Here is a 27,061-nt window from a genome sequence, read left to right as displayed (position 1 = left end):
ATATTGCAAAGATCATTAGATACATCAAGAGAGAGGAGATCTTCAAGTATCACACATATCCTAATAATCACATATTATTGAATACCATTTAGAATGTTGAATTAGCATATTGTTGAAGAATGTTTGTTGAATTTAGGTGTCATTGAGGAGAATTGGTTGTTGGAAATGGCTCCTACATGAAGAATGGACATGAATATGATAATGGTAAATGATAAGGGGATTCCAATTGGTGGGATATTACAAGTTATTATTGACTGAATTTCCAGGTCTGAAATATCAATCAGAATCAACATTTTGTGGAAGATGACAGACCTAGTTGCATAAACGAATCAATCTATGATGATGTAAAGCGTTACTCCCAAGCATGCAATCTATCTTCATTATTTGCCAACCTATTTTTAATGTTCTATCTGCTCTTGAAATGCTTCCTATAAGAACTTATAATCACTTACCTAAATGTGTTGAAGATGTGAGCATGCAAATGACCCTTACCGGTGACATGTGGGAGTTGGCCTTGCCAAGCTAAACACATTGTTTGTTACATCCCATATTTTTGCCCAATTTAAATAAATAAATAAATTAATATGATCACGTGAAATGGAAATATGGTTGTTTGTTTTAATTCATGTGTAATGTCCCCATGTCATTATCTCTCATAGGATATCATTATGTAAACAAAAATAAGATATTGATATCATGATATATTGCTTAGATTATATGCAGGGATGGTTTGGTCCTGATTTGTGCAGTTTGATTTATGCAATTGATATTGATGACTCAATATGGTTCTTAAGTTTATGCTAACAATTGGACAATAATGCTTCATAAACAAATAATCTTTATCCCTCCAAATGTTTTATGACTATGATAGATCTGAAGGAACACGAGGTCTTCTATATCATTCTTATTTATTCAGTTATCTGCAGACAACTTCTGATTTGAGATCTAATGTCAATTCCTATATAAAAGACATTGCTTCACTGTATTGATCCACTATAGAGGATGTATTAAAAAGTGATGTTGAATAGGGATATTCGAATATTTAGATACGTTGAGTGTCTCTTTCGTGCTTTCCATTGAATATAACTCTCCTTTATTATCTTATTTCTCTATTGGTCTGCAACTTTGGATATGGATAAATATTGATGATATAAATCTGTAGGTTTAAATGGCCCAATTTATATCTGTTGTATTCACTTGTTTGAATGTTTACGGAGCCTTCTGATTTGCTACTATGATATGGAGTCCTTACTGATTCTGTACTTCTTGCCTCTGTAACTACTGTAAACACTTCATATTTCCTCAGTAAATCTTCAACGCTCTTCCTTGATCATACTTAATCCAGCTTCAATGAATATTTGATATCCGTAATCCTTTACTAACTTGGCCATATGAGTATTTATTTGGAAGCTTGCACGGTGGGTTAACTATGTAGATGCTTCGACCAACAATTGGATTGGGTGACTTGCTATTGACCTAATGATTTGGTGTGAGTGCCCGGTTCTTTGAATTTGTGAGGCTTTCCCATCAATACCTTTAATCTCCTTGGCATACGTTTGGTCTCTCTTTCCTTATTGCTCCTTTCTTCTTTGTGTCCTCTTTATTAATAGATCCCATGCTGGTACCTAGACGATATCACTGGGTACTATCCTTCCTTTGTTCTCTCGCGGATTTTCCTATTGATGATCCTAGATTCGAAAGCGATTAATGTGGTTGTCTTCCCGTGGTTTGATTGTTTCCCTCGAATAGGAACTGCTGCGTCAAATTTCCTCCTGGCGATTTAGAGCTTCCTTCAGATGTTCTTCCTCCCTCTATTCTTGATACCTCCCCCCCATCCTTGTCCTCGATCACTCGTTCCATACATAGGTGATACCTACGGAAGGACAGTCGTGACTATTGGCTCAATTGTTTTGCATTGGTTTAATCTATAATTATAATTATGTTGATAGCCATGTATTTGCTATTGATTATGTTATGTTTTATATTTAACTATATTATATTATGTGAAGATATAAATTATTTGTATGCATATTTTGATATATTCATATTCATATTATATTGTTTATGTTTTATGATACTAATTATTATTATTTATCAAATCTAATAGTAATAATTTATTATTTATTTATGTTATTGAAGTATACCATTATATATGGTTCATTTAATGGGTAGTCTTATAACTATTATAGATTATTGTCTTTATAATAGATTATCATTAAGTCTTTATTATATATAATTGAGGGTAATGTAAGTTGTGATTCTAATAGGATAATGTTATTTATCATTTATTAATTAATTCTATTGACGGAAAATAGGGGACATGACATCATGTAAAATGAGATGTTAGTTGTTCATTACATTTTTAATAGAAAATGAATATCTATTACTTTAAGAAGTTTGGAAAAGTTAGTTTCTTGTTTGAAATAGTGGTTAGCCATTACGATGATTATGAAAATGATTTTTGATTATAGTTTCCTTGATTTATATTGGGGAATATGTTATTATCATGGAAATTCTTCTTGGTTGCAGAACGCGACAAAGAGGGGGAAGTATTGCCAAAATGGGAGCTAGGGTTGGGGCATCAAAAGTCCACTGGTAGGCCATTAGGTATGAATTCTAGCCACCTTGGCTAAGGTTAAGGGACTAGAAAAGCAAGAGTATACCTTGGACAACTATGAGCTAACCAACCAATTCATAACACTTATCAATTAAAGAAAAACATCAAGCATTAAATTAATGTTACCTTTTTATTTGAGATTATTTTGGAGCCTCTTGTAAGGCTTTATATATCAACACCATGATATTAGGATACCTATACTTGCACATACATTATATATGTGTGTGTGTGTGTGAATCAATAGACTGTTACAAAAGAAATAAATGATTAAATTTACGCACATGTATGTATCTGTACGTACAAATAGTGGTGGCATAGGTACCATGATGCCGATATATAGTACGGGATAGGGCCAAGCTGCCATAGAATTTGAGGGCGGACGGAGAATGCACCACTCCCTCCTTGAGTTTGTTTTGCTTGACTATATACGTAACATGCCCAATGTAGGGGTGGGGGGGGGGGCACCCCCCACAATATCCCATCTACCTCTGTATGCACAACTATAATGCAATGGAAGGCAAACTCCCACCTGCCTATGAAGCTGTAAGGGCCCCACCCAATGCTGCCAAGTGCGGGAGAGGGTGAATGCCGAGGGGATTCAGGGGGATACCGAAATTATAGAAAGTGGTACGACATGAGAATGAGTGGCCGACTGTAGCAAGGAAAACCAGACTCCCCAGAAAGTTAGAAATCATTTGGAGGGAGAAACTTTATCATTACTATTGTTTCATGGCAAAAAGGGCCCATTTAATTTATTTTGAGAGATCACTTATCTTTCTCATCGGGCTTATATTTCTCAAATGTTCTTTTCAAATATTTGAACCGATGGAGTTTCAAGCAAATGGAATTATAATTCTTTTCAAAACCGATGCCTGGCTATGTGTCTGCCTCCTTAGCCTTTCTTGTAACCAAGCATGCACTTGCAGACTGCTTCATATTTTCTCGCCATAACCTTTCGAGCATTCATCTAGATTATTAGCTCTACAATTTCTACTAATTCTCCTAGCAATAATTGTAAGCCATGTTGCTAGCACCACAGTTAGCCCTGTGTTTGAGCTCCTATATCTTTCAAAAGCCAAGTGCTTGTGGTTTTCAAACTTTCCAAGCATCCAGCTTCTTCAAATTTTCATTATGTGTACTAGAAGAGGATAGCAATTTATACCTGTACAAGGCTGCACATTTCTTTCTAGCAGTATAGTAAGGTTATGCATTTCATTTATTCCTTTATGCTACAATAGAAAGATCAAATGATGATTTCGTAGATTTGAACTTCATATGTTGTCAAATATATTACTACAAATAATCCACCATGCTTATATTCCTTACAAATTATGTGCATGATATGATATTTCAAAGCATCAAAGTGCCTTTACTGCACATATTGTCTAAGTGTGCTAGCTTATACAGAGGTGCTGGCAATATGCCTTTGAGATAAGTAAAACATTTGTTGCCATTGTAAAATTTTGTACATGAATATGATATCAGAAATGCAATTAGAAAACAAAATTGAAACTTTACTCAAGGGATCTCATAGGAAAGCACCACAAGGATCAGAATAGTCAAGTTAAAGGGTGGGAGGAGAGAACATTCGTGCAATAGCAAAAACAAGATGAGTTTGTTTGTCTATCTGTCTGTCCCTCTACAACCTCGTCTACTGTCTAGTCGACACTCTAACACCAGAATGCTCAAGTGGCAGAGCCGTGGTGCCCCAAGCCTAACCCCGCGGTAGGGAGGGCCTTTCTCGGATGAGATTGTGTGGGGATAATTAAAGGTCTGTGGTTGGGAGTTTACGCCCATTGCGATGCTTCTCCTCACCAATAGATGTCGTGGCTTGCTCAACATAGTCACCATTATCTGCTTCATATCTGGTATTTGATTCTTTTTATTATCATTTGTCATTTGACAAAATATTATGTAGTTATGATACTTGGTTCTGTTATCGCCTTATGCTAAATGTGAAAGATCGTATTAGGAGTGGAAAAGAAATGGATATGGTATTTGTAACTTTTTTTTGTGAATTTAGATTAGTTCTTTTTGTTCTCTTTAAAGTGAATTATAATATCTGAACAAGTTCGTTAAATTCCTCTTTCATATGAAGTAGCTCTTATAACCATCGCTTTGTCATTCTATTATGAATATATATGCATCTTGAATTATAGTTTTAAATTGGTTACAAAAAAATAACATATTAGATTATTATGATCACGATTGCTGGAAGCATCACTTCGAAATGAAATTCAACCATCATGGTGTCTGATGGACAGGGAGAGTTGCTCATGTTGTTATTAAGGACGAAGTCTAACACATCCATCTGACACATTCAACATCAATTGATTTTTGACAAGAGTCATCAGATAATAAGAGTTATAGGGCCATCTTTGAGATTGCAACACTCATTTATTTAGGGATTGCCAAGAGTGTAAAGTGGTGTGAATTTCATATCAAATGCCAACTATAATGTACATTGTGATGCTAGAAGAACTGCAAATCAAGATTCTCACATACATATAAAGGGTTCACATTATGAAGGATAGCATTGGGAAGACGAGAATGGTGCATTAGGAATGTAATGATTCATTATATAAGTATTATTGGTTATTCACTCTTGAATACTAACTTTATTTGCACATCATAGTCAATTTCTTAACTATGCATGTAATATAAGAGTCATTTGCTTTATTATGCCCTTGTTCTTTCCCTTGATCTCCAAGGATGATTTTTTGCAAAGAAGAACATAAAGAAGTTTTCCATAATTGAATATGATGTAAAATTGGTCAACACTATAAGAGTGGAAACTTCACATTTTGGGGGGGAAATGATAAACAATGTTCTATTCCCACTTGAACCATCTTTAAAGGGAAGATGTTCCATTCATGTGGAGATAAGTATTTGTTGTCTTTGAGTATTACATTTTTCTACTCATTGTATTCTCTCTTAATTATATTTCTATATGTACTATAAAAAGCCATTTGCCTTGATCTTTTCCTTTATGTCTAAGGAAATTCTTGCACGAAAAGAAGGTTAGTACTTTACACATGTTACCAAATTTTGTGCAGACTCAATTTTAAAATAGTAGCCTCAAAATAGCTGTGATCTAGAATTCATTAGTCTTTTGATGATTAGGTTGGATAAATTGAGGCTCTTGAAGTGAATATCTTTGATAATTGAGATTATGAGTATCCTTCTATATTAAGAGGGAGTCTAAAAATACACGTGTGTGATTACATGATTTTGATTGGCCTACCCTTGTGTACATCATGAGGAAGTGATGACTTGTCACCAGAAAGTTGGAATATCGATATCAGACTCAGAGGGAGTTCGACAGTTTATCATAAGCATCTTTGGACGGAGAGAGCTTCTAAGAGAGCAATTAGAGGATCAAACTTCCCATAATCTTTGTTTAGAGGGAGAATTTCGAGGGGCAATTCCTTGTTAACGAGTTCTTCTGTACAAAAGAAAAGTTCGGGGTGAAATTCCTTGTGATTCATTCTTCTTAGTAAGAGAGAAATTTAAGGTGAAAGCCCTTGTTCCACCCTCTAGGAGTAGCTATGGTGGATCCATCCTCTGACATGGTTCACGGTGGATATCATGTGAGTTTCAACATGATTTTGGTGGAAAACATCATGAGAGGTGACGATTGTTCATTGATGTTTGTGTTGTGAGGTTGCTATTGTAAGGTGACGATCTTAACAATGGCTTTAGTTGTTATCATGATGGACTACATTAAGTTGTCCTGGAATGTGTTGTAGATCATGATAACAAACGTATCATGATAGGCTAAATTAAGTTGCTGTCCCAGAATATGTCGAAGATCATGATACTACATTTGTTGTTATTGAAATCTTGATCTATTATCATGATAGACTACATTAACTTGTTGTCCTGGAATGTGTCGGAGATCATGATAACTAACATATCATAGACTACATCAAGTTTCTGTCCTGGAGTGTGTCAGAGATCGTGATACTTGTTATATCTTTCTAGGATATGATATTCTTGTTGATAGGCATCTTGGTGTTGATGCTAGTCCTCATATCACATGAATGTGAGATTAATAAGATTTCTCATAATCAGATCACCATTTTGTGAGATGGTTGTGTTTGTTTCAATCCTCCCTCGCTAAAAGGGAGGGTTGATGATATAGCATCAGTTAGATTATATCTGATTTGATGGATATATGTTGATATCTTTAAATATGTCATTCCAAGAATATCATAGACATATTGAGATGATATCCTTCTATATGCTTGAGAGCATAGTGTGTTCTATAACAATCCTCCCTAGCTAAGAGGAGTGTTAATGTTGTTGCTTCAGTCGGATTGAATTGATCTAGAGTTTATCCCCAATGGTTATTGGTTAAACATTATTGCATTTAATCAATCATCAATTAGATATATATGTTTGTGTGTGTATAGTTGTTAATAATGTCTAATGGAAATTAGCTTACTATAATCAATATTGATTAACATGGAGACATGTCTCTTTATGAGACATGTTTCTTCTACTCCTATATATATGCATTCGGATCTGCACTTGGAAAACACATACCACAACATTAGGCGGTACCATTTCACTTGCAGCGATCCTATAACCTCAACACCCTATTGGTCTCAATATTCAAATAGCCATCTCTTTGCTTATAATTTAATTCCTTTACAATTACAACAATTATCTTCTCCACATAAGTAACACTTATACTATTACATAGCAAATACATTTTATACTTTCAGCAATAATAATTATTACTGCATTCCAACTTGGTCAAAAGGATTGTATTAAGTGTTCCAAGGCAATATACGACAATTGCAATAGTATTCCCAGAGTTTGATAATCTTATAATATAATTCTACTGATAATCTTCTTACTGTATATATAATATTGCCACTTTAAAGTATCATATTGTTATTGTACGAGATAAAGTATGTATAACTTATAATTTATATTACATGGTATTATTATTTCATCTTATATATATATAGTTTCATTAATGGGACCCATCACTTCACAATGATTTGTATTATATTAAATATATATACACACACAATAGATTTATTATCATATTTATTACTGTTAGTATTATTTATTATAGTATTATAATTTATATATCTTTGATTATTATGGTATCAAATAAATATATATTTAATAGGTAATAACATAGAAATATATCAATATATATAATATTTGTAATATAATTGTTTATTTAGTATTTTAATATTATTTTGTTAATAAAAATATATTATTATACATTGCTGATTATTATGTTAATAAATATTACATTATTATTATATAAGCCATTAATACAATATTATCATTTTATACATTATTAATTATTATTATTATTATATAATATTAATAATGGAGTATATTGTATTATTATTTTTATTTGTTCATTAATTAATTAATTTTTTATGTTTATTATTAAATCGTATTATCGAAATGGGGATATCACACTTTGCCTTTATTTTTATGAAGCCAAGTTTTTGGCCACAAAATTGCCAATTTTTTGGGAATAACTCGCCAAAAACTTGACGAGTTCTTTCTGCTAGTAGTTGGCTCAAAAACTTGCTAAGCAGAAAAACTTGCAAGATAGGATTAAAGTTTGTAATGTCCACTTTTTCCACATGATCATCTGGTAGGATCATCTAGCCTAAGTTTTATTCCTATAGGGCAAGAGGGGAGTTATAATGGAATAAATTAAATTAACTTAATCATTTTAAAGTTGTCCTAATAAATTAAATCATAAGGATAACTTTATATAGTTAATATTTTTAAGAGCAACTCAAATAGAAAATGAATAAATATTATAAAGTCACTTTATCAAATAGTTTTCTTCTTGAAGCTTTAAGGAAAATTTGATTCTTCTTCTAGAAGACTCAGGTGAGCCTTTTTAAGGAGATGCAGGCAAGTCTTTTTGCATCATACACAATAATTACAAATTGGGGTTAACCTCCAGTTAAAACAAACACAAAACACATGAAATTTATTGATATTAAACATATGAAAAAACAAGATAAATTTGAAAAACTATGGTTTAGATATTGAATTTATAAAAAATATACATGTAGTAAGCTGATAAATAGCAATTAGAAAGCTGAAATTTGGATTAAAGCTCCTTTATTTAAATCTCAAACTTCTCTTTAAAATAATGAGAAAATTCACTATGGTTTGTGGGAGAGGCGACTCCTGAAAATTAGTTTCCTTGGCAAACATCCTTTAGATCTAGATAGCTCTTAAGAAATTATTGTGTGCTTTGATAGCATGCAGAAATTTGCAAGTAAAGATCCTTATGAATGAAGAGACTAAGCTTTAAAGAGATAAGAACGATGTGGAAACAGGACAAAAACATATACTGGTGCATGAAGGCTGTAACATTTATTATAACGTGATTGAAACAATTTTATTGGGAGATGTGTGTCCCTCCCTTTGAGACACGTCTCCAAGAGTCTTTGAGTCTCTGGAGTATTTGAAAATGCCTGCAGACTTCATTTCAAAGTCTCCCGTAATCTCTGAGTCTCCGGTCACAAAATTAGAAGTCTCCTGCACATCTTCAGAGAAAAAGACAAATTAGAAACAAATATTTTATTTTGACCGTCGTTTTAGGCATTTGGAAGCCCCAAAAGGCTTCTCATTCACAACACGCTTTGCCTTTTCTCTTGTGTTGATCCTGCATTACATACATGGAGGGTCCTTAAGCAAAAAAGGGTCTAAATTGCAGATGATGGAGATGCTGCAACCATGGGTGAAGATCCGGTTGAACTAGATGGCCTTAATGAATTTTCCCCAGTTATACTACTATGAGAGGAATTTGATTTGGAGAGTGATGATTTTCTGGACAGCATTGTAGCTGAAAACCTTGAGATGGATAATCACAGCATTGTGGGGTAGATGATAAAAGATAGATTTCTGATTTTTGTTTCCACTTTTGAGTTTTCTGTTTGCATATCAACGATTCAGCATCGAAGTATATATTTTTGAATTTCAAATTTCAATATGTAATGATAATCTCGGCGCTTATTAATCTGCTATGCACATATGGGATACTCAGAAATCATATATGCTATGTGAGTTTTGAACTGTTTGAGTCTATATGACACAATATTAAATGAGTAAATAACATTAATTTTATTCTTTGACTTTTTGGTATTTACCTTTGGTTTTAATGTTCAATGTTCATACTTAAAAAGTTTTCAAATCACTATGTTATGAATCTATGATATTTCTTAGAAATTATTAGATTATATTAAAAAAAAATTGCCGTCTCCAAGAACCCCACATCTCCTATTTTAAAAAAAAAATGCGTACTAGTACCGAAGACCTTCAACTCTCCCCGTCTCTAGGTGACCTTCAATGAAAACAATGGTTTAAGAAGTGTAACATACATATCAATTTATGTATCAATGGAGGTTGACATAACTCATTTCAAAGGTGGTTGACCCAAATAAGGCACTTATCTGAAAATACATTAGAATGCCTTTAGATAAGATTCCATCGCAGCAAGGCTGCCCTTAGAAGAATACCTTCTTGTTCCTTCCATTCAGATGGATCTCGACCCACTTGAATACTTTTTGATACCTTGATTGATAAGAGATTTTACTTGAAACCTTTGTGGAAGCAGCGTTTCCAATTCAACGTCAAATTTGGACAGAAAAATCTTTGCTTCTCTTCCAACATGATTTAAATGCCAATTGACATATCCACCAGCACTTGTTGCTTTTATGATCAGTTATATATCACCTCTAATAATCATCTTTTCAATGTCTTTGCTAATTGCGAACCTGCTAGAGTGTCTGCAACCTTGGCGTTGTTGAGAGTATTCATCTCCAATGGTAGGTAGAAAATCCCAAATACAAGATCCTAGAGGACAATGAACTAGGCCTCCTGCTTTATGTCGACCCAGGCTATTTTAGTATGCATCATTTTAAAACAAAGTGGGGAGAGGTGAGTTGGAGTTTCCCATGTGATTAAAGATTGGTTTATCTTGTCTTAGCCATTCTGTCTATTATGTGTAGAAAAACATATAGTAATATAATAATTTTACTATTTTTCGAATGTTTCTTTTAAATTTAGAATTTAAATTATAGTTTAATGTGAAACCCTTGTATTGTGTATATCTTTCATTTGATTCTGATCATAATAAAGAATCTAATGGTACTGTGAACAAATTTTTCCTTTTCATTAGGCAATTGTAAATGTAATAGAGAACCGTTAAATGCATTGAAGGAAAACTTAAACATATCTAGAATTCTGTGATTGTATATTTTTAATATTCAAAATCAATATCTAGATTTGACAATTCAACAAACATACAATTGTGGAAACAACCTAATTGACTATGCAAAATCCTCATTAGTTATTGCAAACGATTTCTTACCCATGTTTAGTTGTACTTTAGAGAGAATTAAACATTTATATCTGATCCTACAGCCACAAATCGTTATTTCTTAGTTAGTCCTGCAGTATAATGGAAAATACAATTTTTGCTGTTTCATTACATACATAAATTAGTTAAAGGGTTTTCTAAGTTGTCTATGACCCACTAACAGTAGCTATAAGAAATACTTAAATCTTATAGCATAACACAAAATCAAATAAATATTCAATTTTTTCATTTCTTAACTTTCTTTATCACACTATCAACTTAGAACATAGACTTGATACCTTGACAGTCCATGAATTGAATTGTAAAATTTTTTGGAGAAAAAATGTGTGCTGAGCTATAGTGTTCACACAGTTTTTCTCCAGAGGTCCTTACAATTTCAGTCGTCATACTTTGAAATTCAAATGTGCAAGGTGTGTATGATAAGACAAATTTGTGATTAAATATTAGTAATTGCCATACACAATAAATAAATTTCATAACTAAATAGGGTTCATCATGATACATGACCCATGTTTATTCTTAAGAGATGTTTAAGACAAATTTGTGATTAAATATTAGTAATTGCCATAAACAATAAATAATTTTCATAAATAAATAGGGGTTCATCATGATACATGACCAATGCTTATTCTTAAGAGATTTACGAGATGCTGATGAAAAATATTCTTATTGGTTTCTTTTGTATTCTAAAGTTTTGATTGAATTATTCTTTTTCAGGTTTCAGTTCAGGATGTTGTGAGAGCATTACAACTCAAGTCTTTTGATTATCGAGTTCTGAACCTTCTATTGTATGCATTGATGAATCAGCAGGTAAGCTATGTTGTATAAAGTGACGATTGATTTATATATTTCTTCGTTCATGACATTGCCATTTCAGATTAAATTGCATTGTGAGTCATTTTGAAAATCTGTCAGTTGCTGCAAAGCTTCGATTATATTAATCAAAGATGAATCCAGCATCTCCAAATATTGATATGCTTAGATTATCACTACTAAGTTTTCCATTTATTATCAGTTTTTACTTTAAGGTATGAGATCGTAGAATACGTTTAATCATGGTCCAATTATGAAGCATATCAATAGTTTCATACTATTGGCATTTAAAATTTTTCTATAGTGATTTTCTTTTCCATTTGCCTCTTAATTTTTATTTATTGGAGAAATGAATCTTTAGTAAAGAAGCAACCCTAAATGAAGTATATATTTTTGGTGCTTTCCGTTGTTAAAATGTAAGACTTTAGTTCATTTCGGTATACGATGCGATAACCACAAAAGTATGGTTGAAGATACTTTCTGTTGAAGAAAGAGGAGTATTATGTGAACTTTCTTGTTGTTTGCATCAAAGTAACGAGACTCGCCGCGAGTCGGGCGAGTCTCTCGAGTCGGCGAGTCATGAAAGGCTTGCCGGGTCAAAATGACTCATGACCTGGGCTTGGCGGGTCAGGGAGTGTGACTCGCCTAACTTGCATGACTCGCGAGTCAAGGTGTGACTCGCGGGTCATGACAGTCGTGACTTGGCGTGACCCGGCCGCGGCAATAAAAGTCCGGGCAAGTAAAAAAATAAAAAAATGCTTAGTTTTTAAATATATATTTTTGTTCTTTTTTATGCTTAAGACCCTAAAAGGGCTTCCATAACACTCTATTGTGAGAAAAACAAAAAGAGAGAGAGAGAGGAAGAAGAGAAATAGAGTGTCATTGTTTTGCAACTAGTGGAAAGGAAGAGGAGAAAAGCTTGCATTTGTGACATTGGAGCAACTATACGTTTGCATTTAGATCATCAAGGAGTTTATAGGAGCTCTTCTCAACACTTTTCAATGCATTTCAAAGAGGTAAGAGTTGATTTTGATAATCTTTTTCTCTATGCTTATGGGTTTTTTGGATGAATTTTTTTTGTATGTTCATGGGTTTTGTTTTACTTTAGATCTTCATAAAATACAATGCTTAAATGGTAATATTTGGTCTAAAATGTCTTATTGCAGCAACCTTGGCATTTTCCCTTACTCATAATGGTTCCCGGAGGTAAAAAACCCAAGCTCTCTAAAGGCAATAAAAAAGATGAGTGTTGGAAGTACACCATAGACTTTTTGGGTAGAGGTAGAACTCAAACAAAATGCGTATTTTGTAAGGTCGTTAATAGTGGGGGGATAAATAGATTGAAATACCATATTGCTGGCATACGTGGTTGTGATGCTGAGCCTTGTAAAGTTGCAACTCCCGAGGCTCAACGTTTTTGTTATGTTGCCTTAGAAAAATATGAACAAGAAAATGAATTAAAACAAAAACAATTAGCAGAGTTAGCTTAGATTGGTTCCAATTCACTTCCACGCTCATCTAGAAATGCTTTTGTATCTAGTTTTACACCCCTAGGTACAATAGGTTGTGTTGGAGAAGGCTCTTCCCTTCCCCCCTATTGTCCTAGTGCTTTTGCTAGTTGTACTTCTTCTACATCTATTCTTTGCACTGCTAGTGGGGTTACCCCTGCTAGTAGTACTGACGTTACTTTTTGTCCTAGAGTCAGAAAATCTAGGTTGGACAATTTTTTTGTACCACGTTCCACTCCTAGTGCACAACCCTCACTTGAGAGCTTGGTTTGGAATAGGGAGATCCATGACGCTGGAATAAAAACAATTTGCAAGTTTTGGTTTTTTGTGCAACATTCCATTTATAGCAGACAGCCAGGTACTTCAACTTCATTTATATTTGATTGTTTTATGTTTTAAACTTTTAAGTTTTAAATTCAATTTTATAATTTTAACTTGATGTTGAAATATGCTAATTAAAATGTTTTTATAAATGTAACATGACTCCTTATTGGTAGGGGATGATTGATGTGGTTTCCATCTGTGGTGTGGGGTTTAAAGCCCCTATTGAAGATGAGTTGAGTGGTGCCCTCTTACTAGAAATAGTTGAGGAGATGAAATTTGAGTTGGAGGACCATAGAAAGATTCGGAGCCAAAGAGGGTGTACCATTATGATGGATGGATGGATAGATAGGAGGAATAGGACCCTCCTAAACTTTCTTGTTTCTAGCCGAGGTAATTCATCATCCTCTACTTCTTGAAGTCTAAAATTTAATGTATTATTGAATAACTAAAATTTTGTTTTATTGACTATTCAATGATAATTATTTTGTTTAATTTTCACTTTTAGGATCCACCATGTTTTTGAAGTCTATAGATGCTTCCTCACATGTCAAAAATGCAAAATTCTTATGTGTGGCTATTGAGGAGGTCATAAGGGAGGTGGGGGAAGAGAATGTTGTCCAAGTGGTGACTGATAATGCAACTAATTAACTAGACCCTTAACAATTAACTAAATGAACTAGTTTCTAAACAAATAAATTAACTCTTGAAACATTTTAAGCAAATAAATAAATAAATATATGGGTGACATTGATAGGATACGATCCATTATGTGTGTGAGCGATACATATACTGCATCACCGACCAAAAAAGAACCGCACCTCCCCCCAAAAAAGAAGAAGACTTGGAGTAGCATTAGCATTATTGTTGAAAAAGACAATAAGGAAAACATATGTTATTTGAAAGGGTGACCCCTTATTGGCCCAAACCCCTATTGCATGGAGTAATAAAGGCATTGCCTTAGACCATTCGATGTTATGGGAGGGAGTGATGCATGTCGCCACCCCTTCCTTGGAAATAATAAAGTATCAAAATAATATTTCAAAATTAGTAGGTTTTACAGATAAATTGATAATTGGATAGCTTTCGTTTGCAGTTAGAGATTTGCCTAAATTGTGAAACCTGCTGAAATGGTATGTAAGGAATGTGTGATGGCAAACCAGAAAAAAAAGTTCATTTCCAAACAAGAAATTTACTACATTTGTGAATTTGTAGATTGTGCACACAGATTTGAGTGGTCCTACTAAGACAAAAACATTCTATGGTGAAAGGTATTTTATGATTCTTGTTGATGATTTCACTAGAAATTAGAAGCTTTTGAGAAATTCAAGATATTTAAGAGTAGAGTTGAAAATGAATCTGATTTGAAGATTAAATTTTCGAGATTTGATAGAGGTGCAGAGTTCACTTTCAACAAGTTTAACAATTTTTGTGAAGGAAATGGCATTAAAAGACAACTTTCAGCCCCTAAGAAACCTCAATAGAATGGGTTAGCAGAAAGGATGAACAAAAAAGCCCAGAGGCAGCAAAATAAATGATGCTTGAGAACAATGTAGCTAAGATCTTTTGGAGAGAAGTAATAAATACAACTGTATGTTCTATGAACATGGTACAAATCAAACAAAACATTGATAAGACACCTTATGAACTTTGGTTTGGACATACACCTTTTGTTAAGTATTTCAGAATCTTTGGAAGTAAATGTTACATTAAGAGAAATGATGATATTCGAAAGTTTGATTCAAAGAGTGATGAAGGTCTGTTTCTTGGATATTCATTGAGAAGTAAGGCATATAGATGTTTTAATCGGAGAACTAAGACTATTGTTGAGAGTGCAAGTGTGAAAGTTGATGAGAAGTTTAAAGTTCAAAAAAGGGTACTTGATTATAATTCTAATGAAGAGACTAATCCAAGGCCTAATAGAGAAAATGTTGATCAAGAATTGACACTGATTTGCAGAATGAAATTCAGAGAGAAGAACAAAGTGAAGAACCAAGATCTGAACCTAGAGCTGAAGTCAGAGTTGAATCGGTGACACCTAACAAAATTATGATAAAAAATCGCCCTACTGATAAGATTATTGGTAGCAAAGACAAATAAGTTATTACAAGAAACAAGGTACAAGAGGAACTATGTTTGATTTCTCAAATTGAACTTAAAAGTGCCGAGGAGGCTAGTAAAGATGATTTTTGGATTAAAGCTATGAAAGAAGAACTAGAGCAGATTGAAGAGAACAATAAATGGGAGTTGGTTCTGAGACTCAAGGATAAGAATGTTATTGAAACTTAGTGGGTATTTAGAAACAAGATGAATGGACAAGGTGACATTGTGAGAAACAAAGCAAGATTGGTATGTAAAGCCTATTCACGACAAGAAAGAATTGATTTTGAGGAAACATTTGCACCTGTTGCTAGAATAAAGGTAGTAAGAATGTTTTTGGCATATGCAGCTAACAAGAATTTCAAAGTGTATCAAATAGATGTCAAGTCGGCTTTTCTATATGGTGAACTAGAAGAGGTATACATTCAGCATCCTGATGGTTTTCCTTTGACAGACAAAGGGGATATGGTTTCCAAATTGAAGAAAGCATTGTATGGATTGAAACAAGCACCTGGAACCAGGTATGTGAGATTGGATAAGTATTTTGATAAGTTTGGGATTTGCAAAAATTAATGCTGATAGCAATTTGTATATCAAGAAGATTGACAATGACTTACTAATTGTTGAGGTATTTGTGGATGACATAATCTTTGGAGGTGATGATGATGCAAGTGAAACATTTGCAAAAGAGATGAAGAAAGAGTTTGAGATAAGTACGATTGGTGAGATGAAGTATTTCTTAGAATTGTAGACTGTTCAGGAACAAAGATGGTATCTTCATATTACAAGCTAAGTTTCTTAAACACTTGTTGAAGAGATCTGGTTTGGAAAGTCATAAACCTATCGGAACACCTATGGTAATTGCTCACAAATTGTCTAGTAAAGACAAAACCCCTACTGATGAGCAGAGAAAGTAGAGATCTATGATTTGTGGATTGTGATACTTGACACATGCTAGACCTAATATATCTAATGCAGTTAGAATTGTGGCAAGATTTTAGGTAGATCCTAAAGTCACATTATGCTGCACTAAAGACAATTTTTAGCTATTTGAAGGGTGCATCTGATTTTGGATTATGGTATTATGGATCAAATGATTTTACTTTATGTGCATACATTGATGCGGATTAGGTAGGAAGTGTAGATGACAAAAATAGCAATAGTTGTGGAGCATTTCTTGGGAGGAAGATTGTTTTCTTGGCTAAGTACAAAACGAAATAGTATTTTACAAAGTACGACAAAAGTAGAGAATGTAGCAGCAATAAATAGTTGTAATCAAATTATTTGGATGAAACAAATGTTGAAAGACATTGGGATTGAGTTTACAGAGCCTATTATCGTACATTGTGATAACATAAGTATAGTATGTCAAAGAATCCAGTTTTACATTCAAAGACAAAGCATATATCTAGTATCACTTTTTGAGAGAGAAAGTTGCAGATAAAGAGATATGATTGGATTATGTTAGCAGAAAGGAGCAGATAGCAGACATATTTACAAAACCTTGCCGAAGGACACATTTTGAGTACTTGAGAGGTATGCTTGGGGTTATGCCCCAACCTAATCTTAAGTAGTTGATGGAGAGATTGCATCAGTCTAGTGGTAACAGAGCACTATCTAGATTCTATGGATGGGTATTTGTGTTTGAGTCATTAAGGATGCTTGGTACTAGTATTTAACAATGTCTTTGAGCACTTGAGCTTATTGTAGATCTTATGTAGAGAGTTGACATAATGATACCTTTGTCATTGATGACAATGGAGGAGAGTAATACTTGAAAAACATCCTTGTATATTGATTGTTATTAATGGGAGAATAACACATGCTTGTATATTATTGATTGATGTCAATAGGAAGAAGATTCAGAGGAGCCTATCCTTTGGGGGAGAGATGTTCCTGAAGGAGAGATTTGATTGATGAAGAGGATTTCAAGATTTGATCGATGAAGGGGATTTGAAAAGACGTTGATGTATGGGGGAGATTAGCCCCTTTCTTATTCATGTTAGTTACAAAACAATTGTCATTAATGGACAACATGAATGAGGAGTAGTTGCAATAGAGAGATTTGGTATTCATGGAACTTAGAGATGTTTTTCATCTATGTTGCCATCAAGGCCAAAGGGGAAAATTGTTAAGCATTGTTGGTGACATGATCTTGAGGTTATGTGTTGCATTCATGACAGAGTTTGTCATTGGTGTCAACATACTATTCTTTGAAGATTGGCAGAGTAACAGAAAGAGTTTGGCTTCATGTGGTTTGAGCAGTGCAGATGAGGTTATGCGCAGTTTAGGAGATGTTATACAGTGTCTAAATGCTACAATAAAGAGCATGTATGGAAATATGAAGACTGGAAAGAGTTATGATTGATTTGGTGAAGGTACTGTTGAGACAGAGATTCTGGGTAGCAGTTATTGTTGTTTTGATTGTATCTCCTAACAAAGATAAGATCTAGTTAAGCGGACTTGGACAGAGGTAGAAGATATGTTGAAGATGTTGTGGTTAATAACGCACATCCAGATGAGCAACAAGTGGAGAGTTATGAAGATTGCGAGCCAACAGTTTGTGTGTAATTGTGAAATGTAACATGTAAATGTAATATCTTAAGTTGCTCCTATATTATTATTATAAATTGCGAAGGTCTCAAGGCCGACTTAATAATTTGTTTTAGGACTTGGTATAAGGGAAAAATGCTTTACTTATGGTAGAGTGCATATTGTAATTATCAGTGAGATCATTTTATGAGATGTGAACTTGAGAGTGAATATTGTATTGTGTGAACTTACATGCGAACATCTTTTAGATCAGATAAGTGAGTGGTGCAGTTGAGGCACGGTGAGCAGACAAGGAACTGTATTTGGCAAAGTTGTTGTTGGACAGTGTTAATGTACCATTGTATTATTCAGTGAGGATGTAATATCTTAAGTTGTTCCTATATTATTATTATAAATTGGGAAGGCCTCAAGGCCGACTTAATAATTTGTTTTAGGACTTGGTATAAGGGAAAAATGCTTTACTTATGGTAGAGTGCGTATTGTAATTATCAGTGAGATCATTTTATGAGATGTGAACTTGAGAGTGAATATTGTATTGTGTAAACTTACATGTGAACATCTTTTAGATCATATAAGTGAGTGGTGCAGTTGAGGCACGATGAGCGGAGAAGGAACTATATTTGGCAAAGTTGTTGTTGAACAGTGTTAATGTACCATTGTATTATTTAGTGAGGATAATACTAAAGTTGTTTGAACAGTGGGTCCATCTGTCTTCCAAATCAACTTCTAACAGGGTTGGCACAACACCTAACAGGGTTGGCACAACACCTAACAGGGTTGGAATCTCCTAGCAGGGTCCATCCTTTCACAAGGAACATTTATATTAGTACATCATTTTGTGGGTACCATCTCGACAGTGGTTTTTCCTCTGAGCAAGGGTTACCCTAGTTAACAAATATGGTGTTATTGTGTATGGTGATCTCTTTGTGGTTTTTGCATCTATTGTTTACAATGTACATGTTTTGGAATTAATAAGGTTATTGAGATTTGTTTTAATTGAATATCTGATTCACCCCCCGCTTCTCAGTTATCTTGGTGGACTTTACATTCTAACAATTGGTATCAGCAATTGGTATATGATAATAATGGTTTCCTTGGAAGCTAGTAAAGATGATTTTTGGATTAAAGCGTTGAAAGAAGAACTAGAGCAGATTGAAAAGAACAATACATGGGATTGGTTCCTAGACCTAAGGATAATAATGTTATTGGAATTAAGTGGGTATTCAGAAACAAGAGAATGAACAAGGTAAGGTTGTGAGAAAAAAAGCAAGACTGGTATGTAAAGGCTATTCTCAACAAGAAGGAATTGATTTTGAGGAAACATTTGCACTTGTTGATAAAATAGAGCCAGTAAGAATATTTTTGGCATATGCAACTAACAATAATTTCAAAGTGTAGCAAATGGATGTCAAATCAGCTTTTCTAAATGGTGAACTAGAAGAAGTATACCTTGAGTAGGTTGAAAGTTTTCCTTTGACAAACGAAGAGGATATGATTTGCAAATTGAAGAAAGAATTGTATGGATTGAAATAAGCACCTAGAGCCTGGTATGCGAGATTGGATAAGTATTTGATAAGTTTGGGATTTGCAAAGGTAATGCTAATAGCAATTTGTATATGAAGAAGATTGACAATGGCTTATTAATTATTGAGGTATTTGTGGATGACATAAGCGTTGGAGGTGATGATGAGGCAAGTAAAGCATTTGCTGAAGAGATGAAGAAAGAGTTTGAGATGAGTATGATTGGTGAGATGAAGTATTTCTTGGGATTGTAGATTCTTTAGACCAAAGTTGGAGAGAAAGAGATCAGATTGTAGTATGTTAGCACAAATGAGTAGATAGTAGACATATTTATAAAGCCTTTTCCGAAGGACACATTTGAGTACTCTAGAGGTATGCTTGGGGTTATGCCCCAGCCTAATTTTGAGTAGTTGATGTAGAGATTGCATTAGTCCAGTGGTAATAGATCACTATCTGGATTGGATGCTCGATGCTTCCTCTATGGGAAGTATCTGTGTTTAAGTTAAGTCATTAAGGACCCTTGATATTGGTATTTAATAGTGTCTTTGGACGCTTGAGCTTATTGCAGATCTTATGTAGAGAATTGACATAATGATACTTTTGTCACTGATGTCAATGTGGAGAGTAATACATGAAAAAACATCCTTGTATATTCATTGTTATTAACGGGAGAATAACATATGCTTGTGCATTATTGATTGATGTCAATAGGAAGAAGATTTAGAGTGGCCTATCCTTTGCGGGAGAGGTGTTCTTGAAGGAGAGATTTGATTGATGAAGAGGATTTAAAAAGATGCTGATGTGAGGTGGAGATTAACACCTTTTTTATCCATGTTAGTTAATGAACAAATGTCATCCATGAACAACATGAATGGGGGAGTAGTTGTGGCTGCAACATTTGGTATTCATGGAACTTAGATGTTTTTCATTTATGTTGCTATCAATGCCAAATGGGAGATTGTTAAGCATGAATGCTGATGGTATTCTTATGGTGAGTATTCTAGCATTGTTGGTGACATGATTCAGAGGTTGTGTTGCATTCACGACAGAGTTTGTCATTGATATCAACATACTAGTTATTCACTACAGATATCTTCTACTATCTTTAACATTCTTTAAACATGCATATGTAATCAAATTGAAAAGTAAATGCAACAACAACACAATGCAGCCCATAATATCATTATTTGTTAACCAAGGAAACCCTAGCCTAGGGAAAATCCTGATGGGGATGGTCTCCACAAAATGATTGACTAATCAAAAGTATCTTGCGAAAGATATCACCTTGTTAGGAGTCTATTACATCTGTATAGTGTCTTGGTCCTTGTTAGAGGACTAGGCCTTGTTAGAAGTCTCAACCCTGTTAGGAGTTGTTACTACAATTACAAAATGGATGGAAGATAAGTCCATTGTCCAAACATGCAATTACAATGACATATGCTGTACACATAAGGAATAAATGCATAAACCTTTTGACAAGCTGATCTCTGTAATAGCTGATTTGTCCTTTATTGCTCTTTGTATACAAACTTCGCATATACTGTCTTTCTTTGCTCTAACATCATGTTCGCATTACAAAATAATAGCATGACAATGTTTTAGATATCACACAACTTCGCATATCCAATTCTGTCCCTTATACCAAGTAATTTTGTCATGTCGGCCTTGATGTCTTCACATGTGTCCCAAAAATCAAAACTACCTCTTGTGCACTTAGGGTTAGCATCTAGGATGTCCTCCCTAAATAGTCAAGCAATTATTTTGATAAACAAAATAATTTCTTAACATAAATTATCATTTTTTTCACTATGTCTTGTTCTGCCTGTACATCATTGCAACTAGTAAATCTTGAATAATATAAGGACTTGCGCTCTGAGATGGATCATCTTTATACCTTGTCCAAGCTTCCCTCAAGTGTGTATGTGCCAAAACTTTGTCTGTGAAGCTTGCCAACCAAAAAGGTATCTCTGCTGATAGTTTGTCTTCATAGCACTTAGACAATTTTCTAGGTTAATTCCTTCAAAACTTAACTATAGAATTTTCTCTCTGAGTATACCATATATGTTGTCATAAATGACAACCTTAAAGTATTTCTATACTCACCTCTTAGCCAAATGACCAACAATAATGACCCATCTATCAAAAGTGTTGAGGTATTTAGTGAGCCTTATAAGTGCATATCACATTGATTAATATGTATGTATATTCATCATACCAAAGTAATAATAAATATGACAACTAACTTACATATATGTTTATATCTTATATTAAAAAAGTAGAAATGAATACAAGAATATTTATAAATTATATTTAGTTTTATTACTATTTTTAATTTGAGAAGTGGAGGCTATGACGCTACCAAGGAGGAGCTTGTATAAATCCAATCTAATGGATATACCAAATAGAGGGCAGGGGTCAACATTTTGTAAATCCTCTTGAAATAGACTAGGACCAGTAAACTTTGAGGGAATCCATAGATGGTGTCTAGGAAACTTGGATAGCACTGATATCCTTCGCCTATAAATCCCATTTATAATGTCGTTTGATAATTGGAAAGACTATTATAATCATCACAAGTGAATAAATAAGTATCATTCTTGACTAACCCTAAAAGGAAACATTATAGTCTCTTGGACATTATCGAATAATACCCAAAAACAAAATATGAACAGTTGAAGAGTATGCTAGATGCAACTCGTGAAGTTTACCTATATAAGAGAGAGTATGGACAATGATTATAATTACACCAGTTCAACATCGGTTGTATGAGAGTGTCAAAGACAAGATCATGGATAAGATCGTAGCTAGCAAACAAGGGCCATGTTTGGTGATCAACGATATGCCAAGTCACCAACAACGTTGGATATAGGAACCCAAAGACATAATATAGGGTGCAACATAAAATAGTACTTGCACTATTATCAAATTCCATCTATATTCAGTAGTTGATGTGTGTTGGTTAGTGGAAGTAAATAAGAAACAATAAAACAAATTGATTTAAGTATTCAGCATTACCATGTCATCTTGTATGTGTTCACCACACTAGACGAATGACAACAATTCTATTATCAATGATGGTTATATTCGTTTACCATCCATACTTGGCTGTTATGTTTGAATTGCAATAACATACGATTATCCATACAATAGTATTTGTTAACCATTAACAATTTGCAGTTAATGATAGTGAAGTTTGGCAGTTCATCATCGTGCCTCTTTGAGACACACACACACACACACAGATATACCAAGCCGATCGGCTACCCAAAGCATACATGGAGTGTTGATTTTTATAAACCAAACTCTCTTGTGGATTCCATTTGAGCAGAGCATAATGGTTGCTGGCACAACCTTCATAAAGTATAAGCATTATTATTGCAGATTAGAGATGACATCAAACAAGAGCATATTCATATTTGATGTCTCAGAGATGGTTCTAAAATAGAAGATTGCATCATCTATAATAGAACATTAGAGATGACATTTTCTGCCAACTGATCATCCTGTAATTGCAGCATACATCATATTGTATATCAGAGGCAGCTCATAGGGTAATGTGCATATTCTAAATTGCTGAATCAGTGACAGCTAGTTTACATATATATTGAAATCTATACTGCTTTCGAACGACCAATTATATTGTAGTCATAAAATTGAACTATCCATTGTGGCATTGGAATTACAGTTGTATATATATATATATATATATTTTTTTTTTCCTTCACCATTATATAATTCATTTGTGCACTCACAATATCATTGCATCATAATTTATCAGTGCATTTCCATTATCATAGCATTTGAAATTAGTAGTCATATGCATATTTCATTAAATAACATTCATAATTCAATATCCTAAGTCATATATCTGCACTTGCACCCATTAGCCCACATAGTGTCCAAGTAAATCTAACAAGGGACATTACAAATGGTATTGGAGCTATTATCCTGCCAGCTTCTGGAATGAACTTTCAGATTGAAGAAAGTGGAAATGTCTGAGGGATTAATCTAAAACTTCAAAATATGGGAAAAGATTAGAATCCTGCAACTATACATTCTTCAATGCTTGGTCAAGGAGCACACTGAAGAAATTAGATTAATTATTTGCATTAATAGTACCAACAGACAACAATCATACTAAACAAGGAGAGAAAAGAGGAAAAGATGAATATTCAAGACATTGTGCCCTTAAATATAGACCAAACCTTCCTAGTTTCTTTCCAAAGAAAGAATGACAAGAAGTTATTGTTTACCGTACAGGGTAAACAAATACTTATTGCATGTAGTACAGTAAGACATAACAAAAGTAGATACTTTATTCATATACGCAATATACACTCCAATGCTTACAATATGATTATGATGATTATCCAAAGTCCTTTTCAAACGATGTACATATACTTTTCCGAAGGGGTGACTCAACCATCACGCGCCCTTTCAAATACAATTCTACTCGTTGGCTACAATATAGAATTTACTGGCAACATCATCCCCCCCAAAAAGTAAAGTTGTCTCCAGACGACAATTACAAAATATCTAAGACATTTTAACAAAGTGGAATACATTAATTGTGACTAACTATAACAGGATAGATTTTTTTTCTATCACATCACATTCACATTCCTCCTATGCCTGCACCAAACTGGTCTCCACAAACACGTCGCTACTATAGCCTCTGCTAACACAATACTCTCTCCCTAGCCAATCTGACCTTGATAGCCACTCATGCTGCCTTTTTTGCTTCCAACTAATGGGTACACTGAGTCAAGTGTTGCTCTACTACCTCCAACTAGATGGTCAACTCCTCCTGAGCTCTCTATGCATCCACCAAAACAACCTCACATCCAACACCTACTCCAAGTGCCTCAAAGCGTATCATCCCTCTCAAAAGGCTTGCTCCAGTGCTTTCTCCACCTCTGGTAGATAGACACTCCATGCCTGTAGCGGTCAACTCCTCTCGAGCTCTGTATGCATCCACCAAGACAATATCACATCCAACACTTACTCTGAGTGCCTCAAAGCATAACACCCCTCTTGAAAGGCTTTCTCCAGTGCTCTCTCCACCTCTGGTAGATAGACACTCCATGCCTGTAGCAGCTCTAGGTCTCATCAACTGGTCACACTTCCCACGATTGATAACTGAACTGACCGGGGGTCTAGGGGGCAACACCCCCAATAGGGTTGAGAGGTAGCGCCCCCACGAGGTCCTGGGGCAGAGCCCTAGGTGCGCTCCCTGTTGCGATATAAAGTGGGGTCGAGGGGCAATGCCCCCACCGCCAAGACCAGATTGGTACCCTCAAATCCACACAAAAATCCATGGAATACACCATTTTTGTGATTTTCTTTGAACCTATATTCTTTCTGCCAAAAGCTTATGTTTTCTTCATTACCTGTTTATGTCTTTCCTTTCATTACCATACGGTTTCGAATGTCAACTGTTTTGATTTGTCATCTTTAAAAAAAAAAAAATCTCCTATCACCCTTCTTTTGTGTCCGTACTGTGGTCATCGCTTGTATCAATTTGTTGTATGACCATGCAATGATGTTTTATAACTTCTCCGTACTTTGCCTGTACCCTCTTCTCATTTTGAAGGCCGTATGGTATTGTCTCACTGGGTAAGTGTTTTGCGTCACCTTGTGTTCGTATGGTATCCACAACACTCCTGCCTCCTATTAATGGCTGTACGTTGATGCCCTTGGCTCTTTTATGCTTCCATGTCACTGTACGACGCTCTTCTCTATAACCCCCAGGCCATATGGTATCAACACTTTGCAATCTCTTTGCCTTTACCATAGAGTGTACGACACTCCATACTCCTGATTGCGTACGGTGTTTTGAATGTTTTCTCCTTGACTTGTACAATTGTACAGAGGACCCTCCTTTCTATCCGTACAATAGACCCTTCTCCTGTGTTGTAATGGTTGTACGTCCGTACGACCTTGTTTCCGCTCATGTGTTCCATACGTTCGTACGATCTTGCTTCACAACTTCTCTTGTGTTGTAATTGCCGTACGTTCTATTATGCTTGTTTTGAATTACTACTCGTACGCCGTACGATGCTTTTTTCTTCACAGATAATGCTCCTTTATGTGCGGTCCGTATGGTGGTCGAGATTGCCTTCATGTCCATACGTTGGTCTTCTGTGTTCGTATGGTAAGTGCCTCCCACATCATTCTATTTCGTACATTCCCATGGTGATACTTTTCTTGTCTTCCTTGCCATACTGCAGGCCGTACGATGTCTACTTTCTCCCAGATATGATGATGTGTTCGTACGGTGCTCCCTTTTTTTTGTTCGTTTTTCTAATATTGCCAATCTACCTTGCATTCCGTAGCATTGTTAAGACTGTACAGTGCTTTATAATCTCCTCCTTATTTTACTTTTCTATTTTGTCTGTTCATCTAATTTCCTCTGATTTCTTATTTACACATTTATTATAATTATTTATACTTAATTATCTTACATATATACATTGCTAATTAGTATTTTATTCTCTCTGAGTTGTTCGTCTGTGGAGGCACGTTACTTTTTTCATGATAGACTTCCAACCTTGACCCGTTCACTACATCAGCTACTTCCTTCCCATCAAGCGTCCATAATTTGATTGCCCCATTATCACCAACTTATGGATCTTGTATGGTCCGACTCATTTAACTTTAATTTTACCTGGTCTAATCTCGTTACGTCCATTATACTTTAAAACTAATTGCCTTGGTTGAAATTTATTCAATATGAAATGCTTGTCATGCCATACTTTTCACCTATTCTATGTAATCTTTGTGGCCCATTGTGCCTGCAATCATCGCTCATTAAGTTTATTTAAGTTATACAATTTCTCCCTCAGGCTTTCCATATCTTCTAGTTTGTTCTCAATCGCGATCCTTAAACTTGGTACCATGAATTCTGTCGGCTGCCATTACGTGCTGTCAATAACTGTATTCTTGATTCTAGAACCTTCACTCTGTAGTGTTGCAGTTTTTATTAAGCCCTTCCTCTTTGTTTCTTGTGCAGATCGTACAATGTGTTTTCCTTACCGCCGGTACCTTTCTACTAAATCTGTGGTGCGGTGTAACCATTTCTTTCCACGTGGTCCATTCACTGTGTACCATACGGTGGAATCTTTCCTTTTTCCGAGTTTGTACAGTATGTTCTTCCTCTTGTACTCGCCACATGATATGTTCTTTCCTTCAGCTTTAGCCGTAACCGCCTTGCCTTCTTTCGCTTCTCTGTATTCCTTTTGACATTCA

General features: G+C 34.6%; 1 protein-coding gene across 1 annotated transcript in view; it reads left to right on the top strand.

The window, feature by feature from the left end:
- The window catches only part of LOC149534254 (ATP synthase subunit B), a 207,022-nt gene that overhangs the window by 82,974 nt on the left and 96,987 nt on the right, over nucleotides 1–27,061 (top strand). The window contains exon 9 of the mRNA XM_089803181.1: nucleotides 11,715–11,807. Coding sequence (XP_089659307.1) covers nucleotides 11,715–11,807 — 93 coding nt within the window. The remainder of the gene's footprint in view (nucleotides 1–11,714; nucleotides 11,808–27,061) is intronic.

This window comes from Cupressus sempervirens, chromosome 10 (assembly GCF_028749045.1).
Source record: "Cupressus sempervirens isolate cs-2001-9-10 chromosome 10, ASM2874904v1, whole genome shotgun sequence".
In the NCBI taxonomy this organism is placed as follows: domain Eukaryota; kingdom Viridiplantae; phylum Streptophyta; class Pinopsida; order Cupressales; family Cupressaceae; genus Cupressus; species Cupressus sempervirens.
Note: the sequence above shows the minus strand (reverse complement) of the source record. Positions and strands in the feature narration are given on the sequence as shown.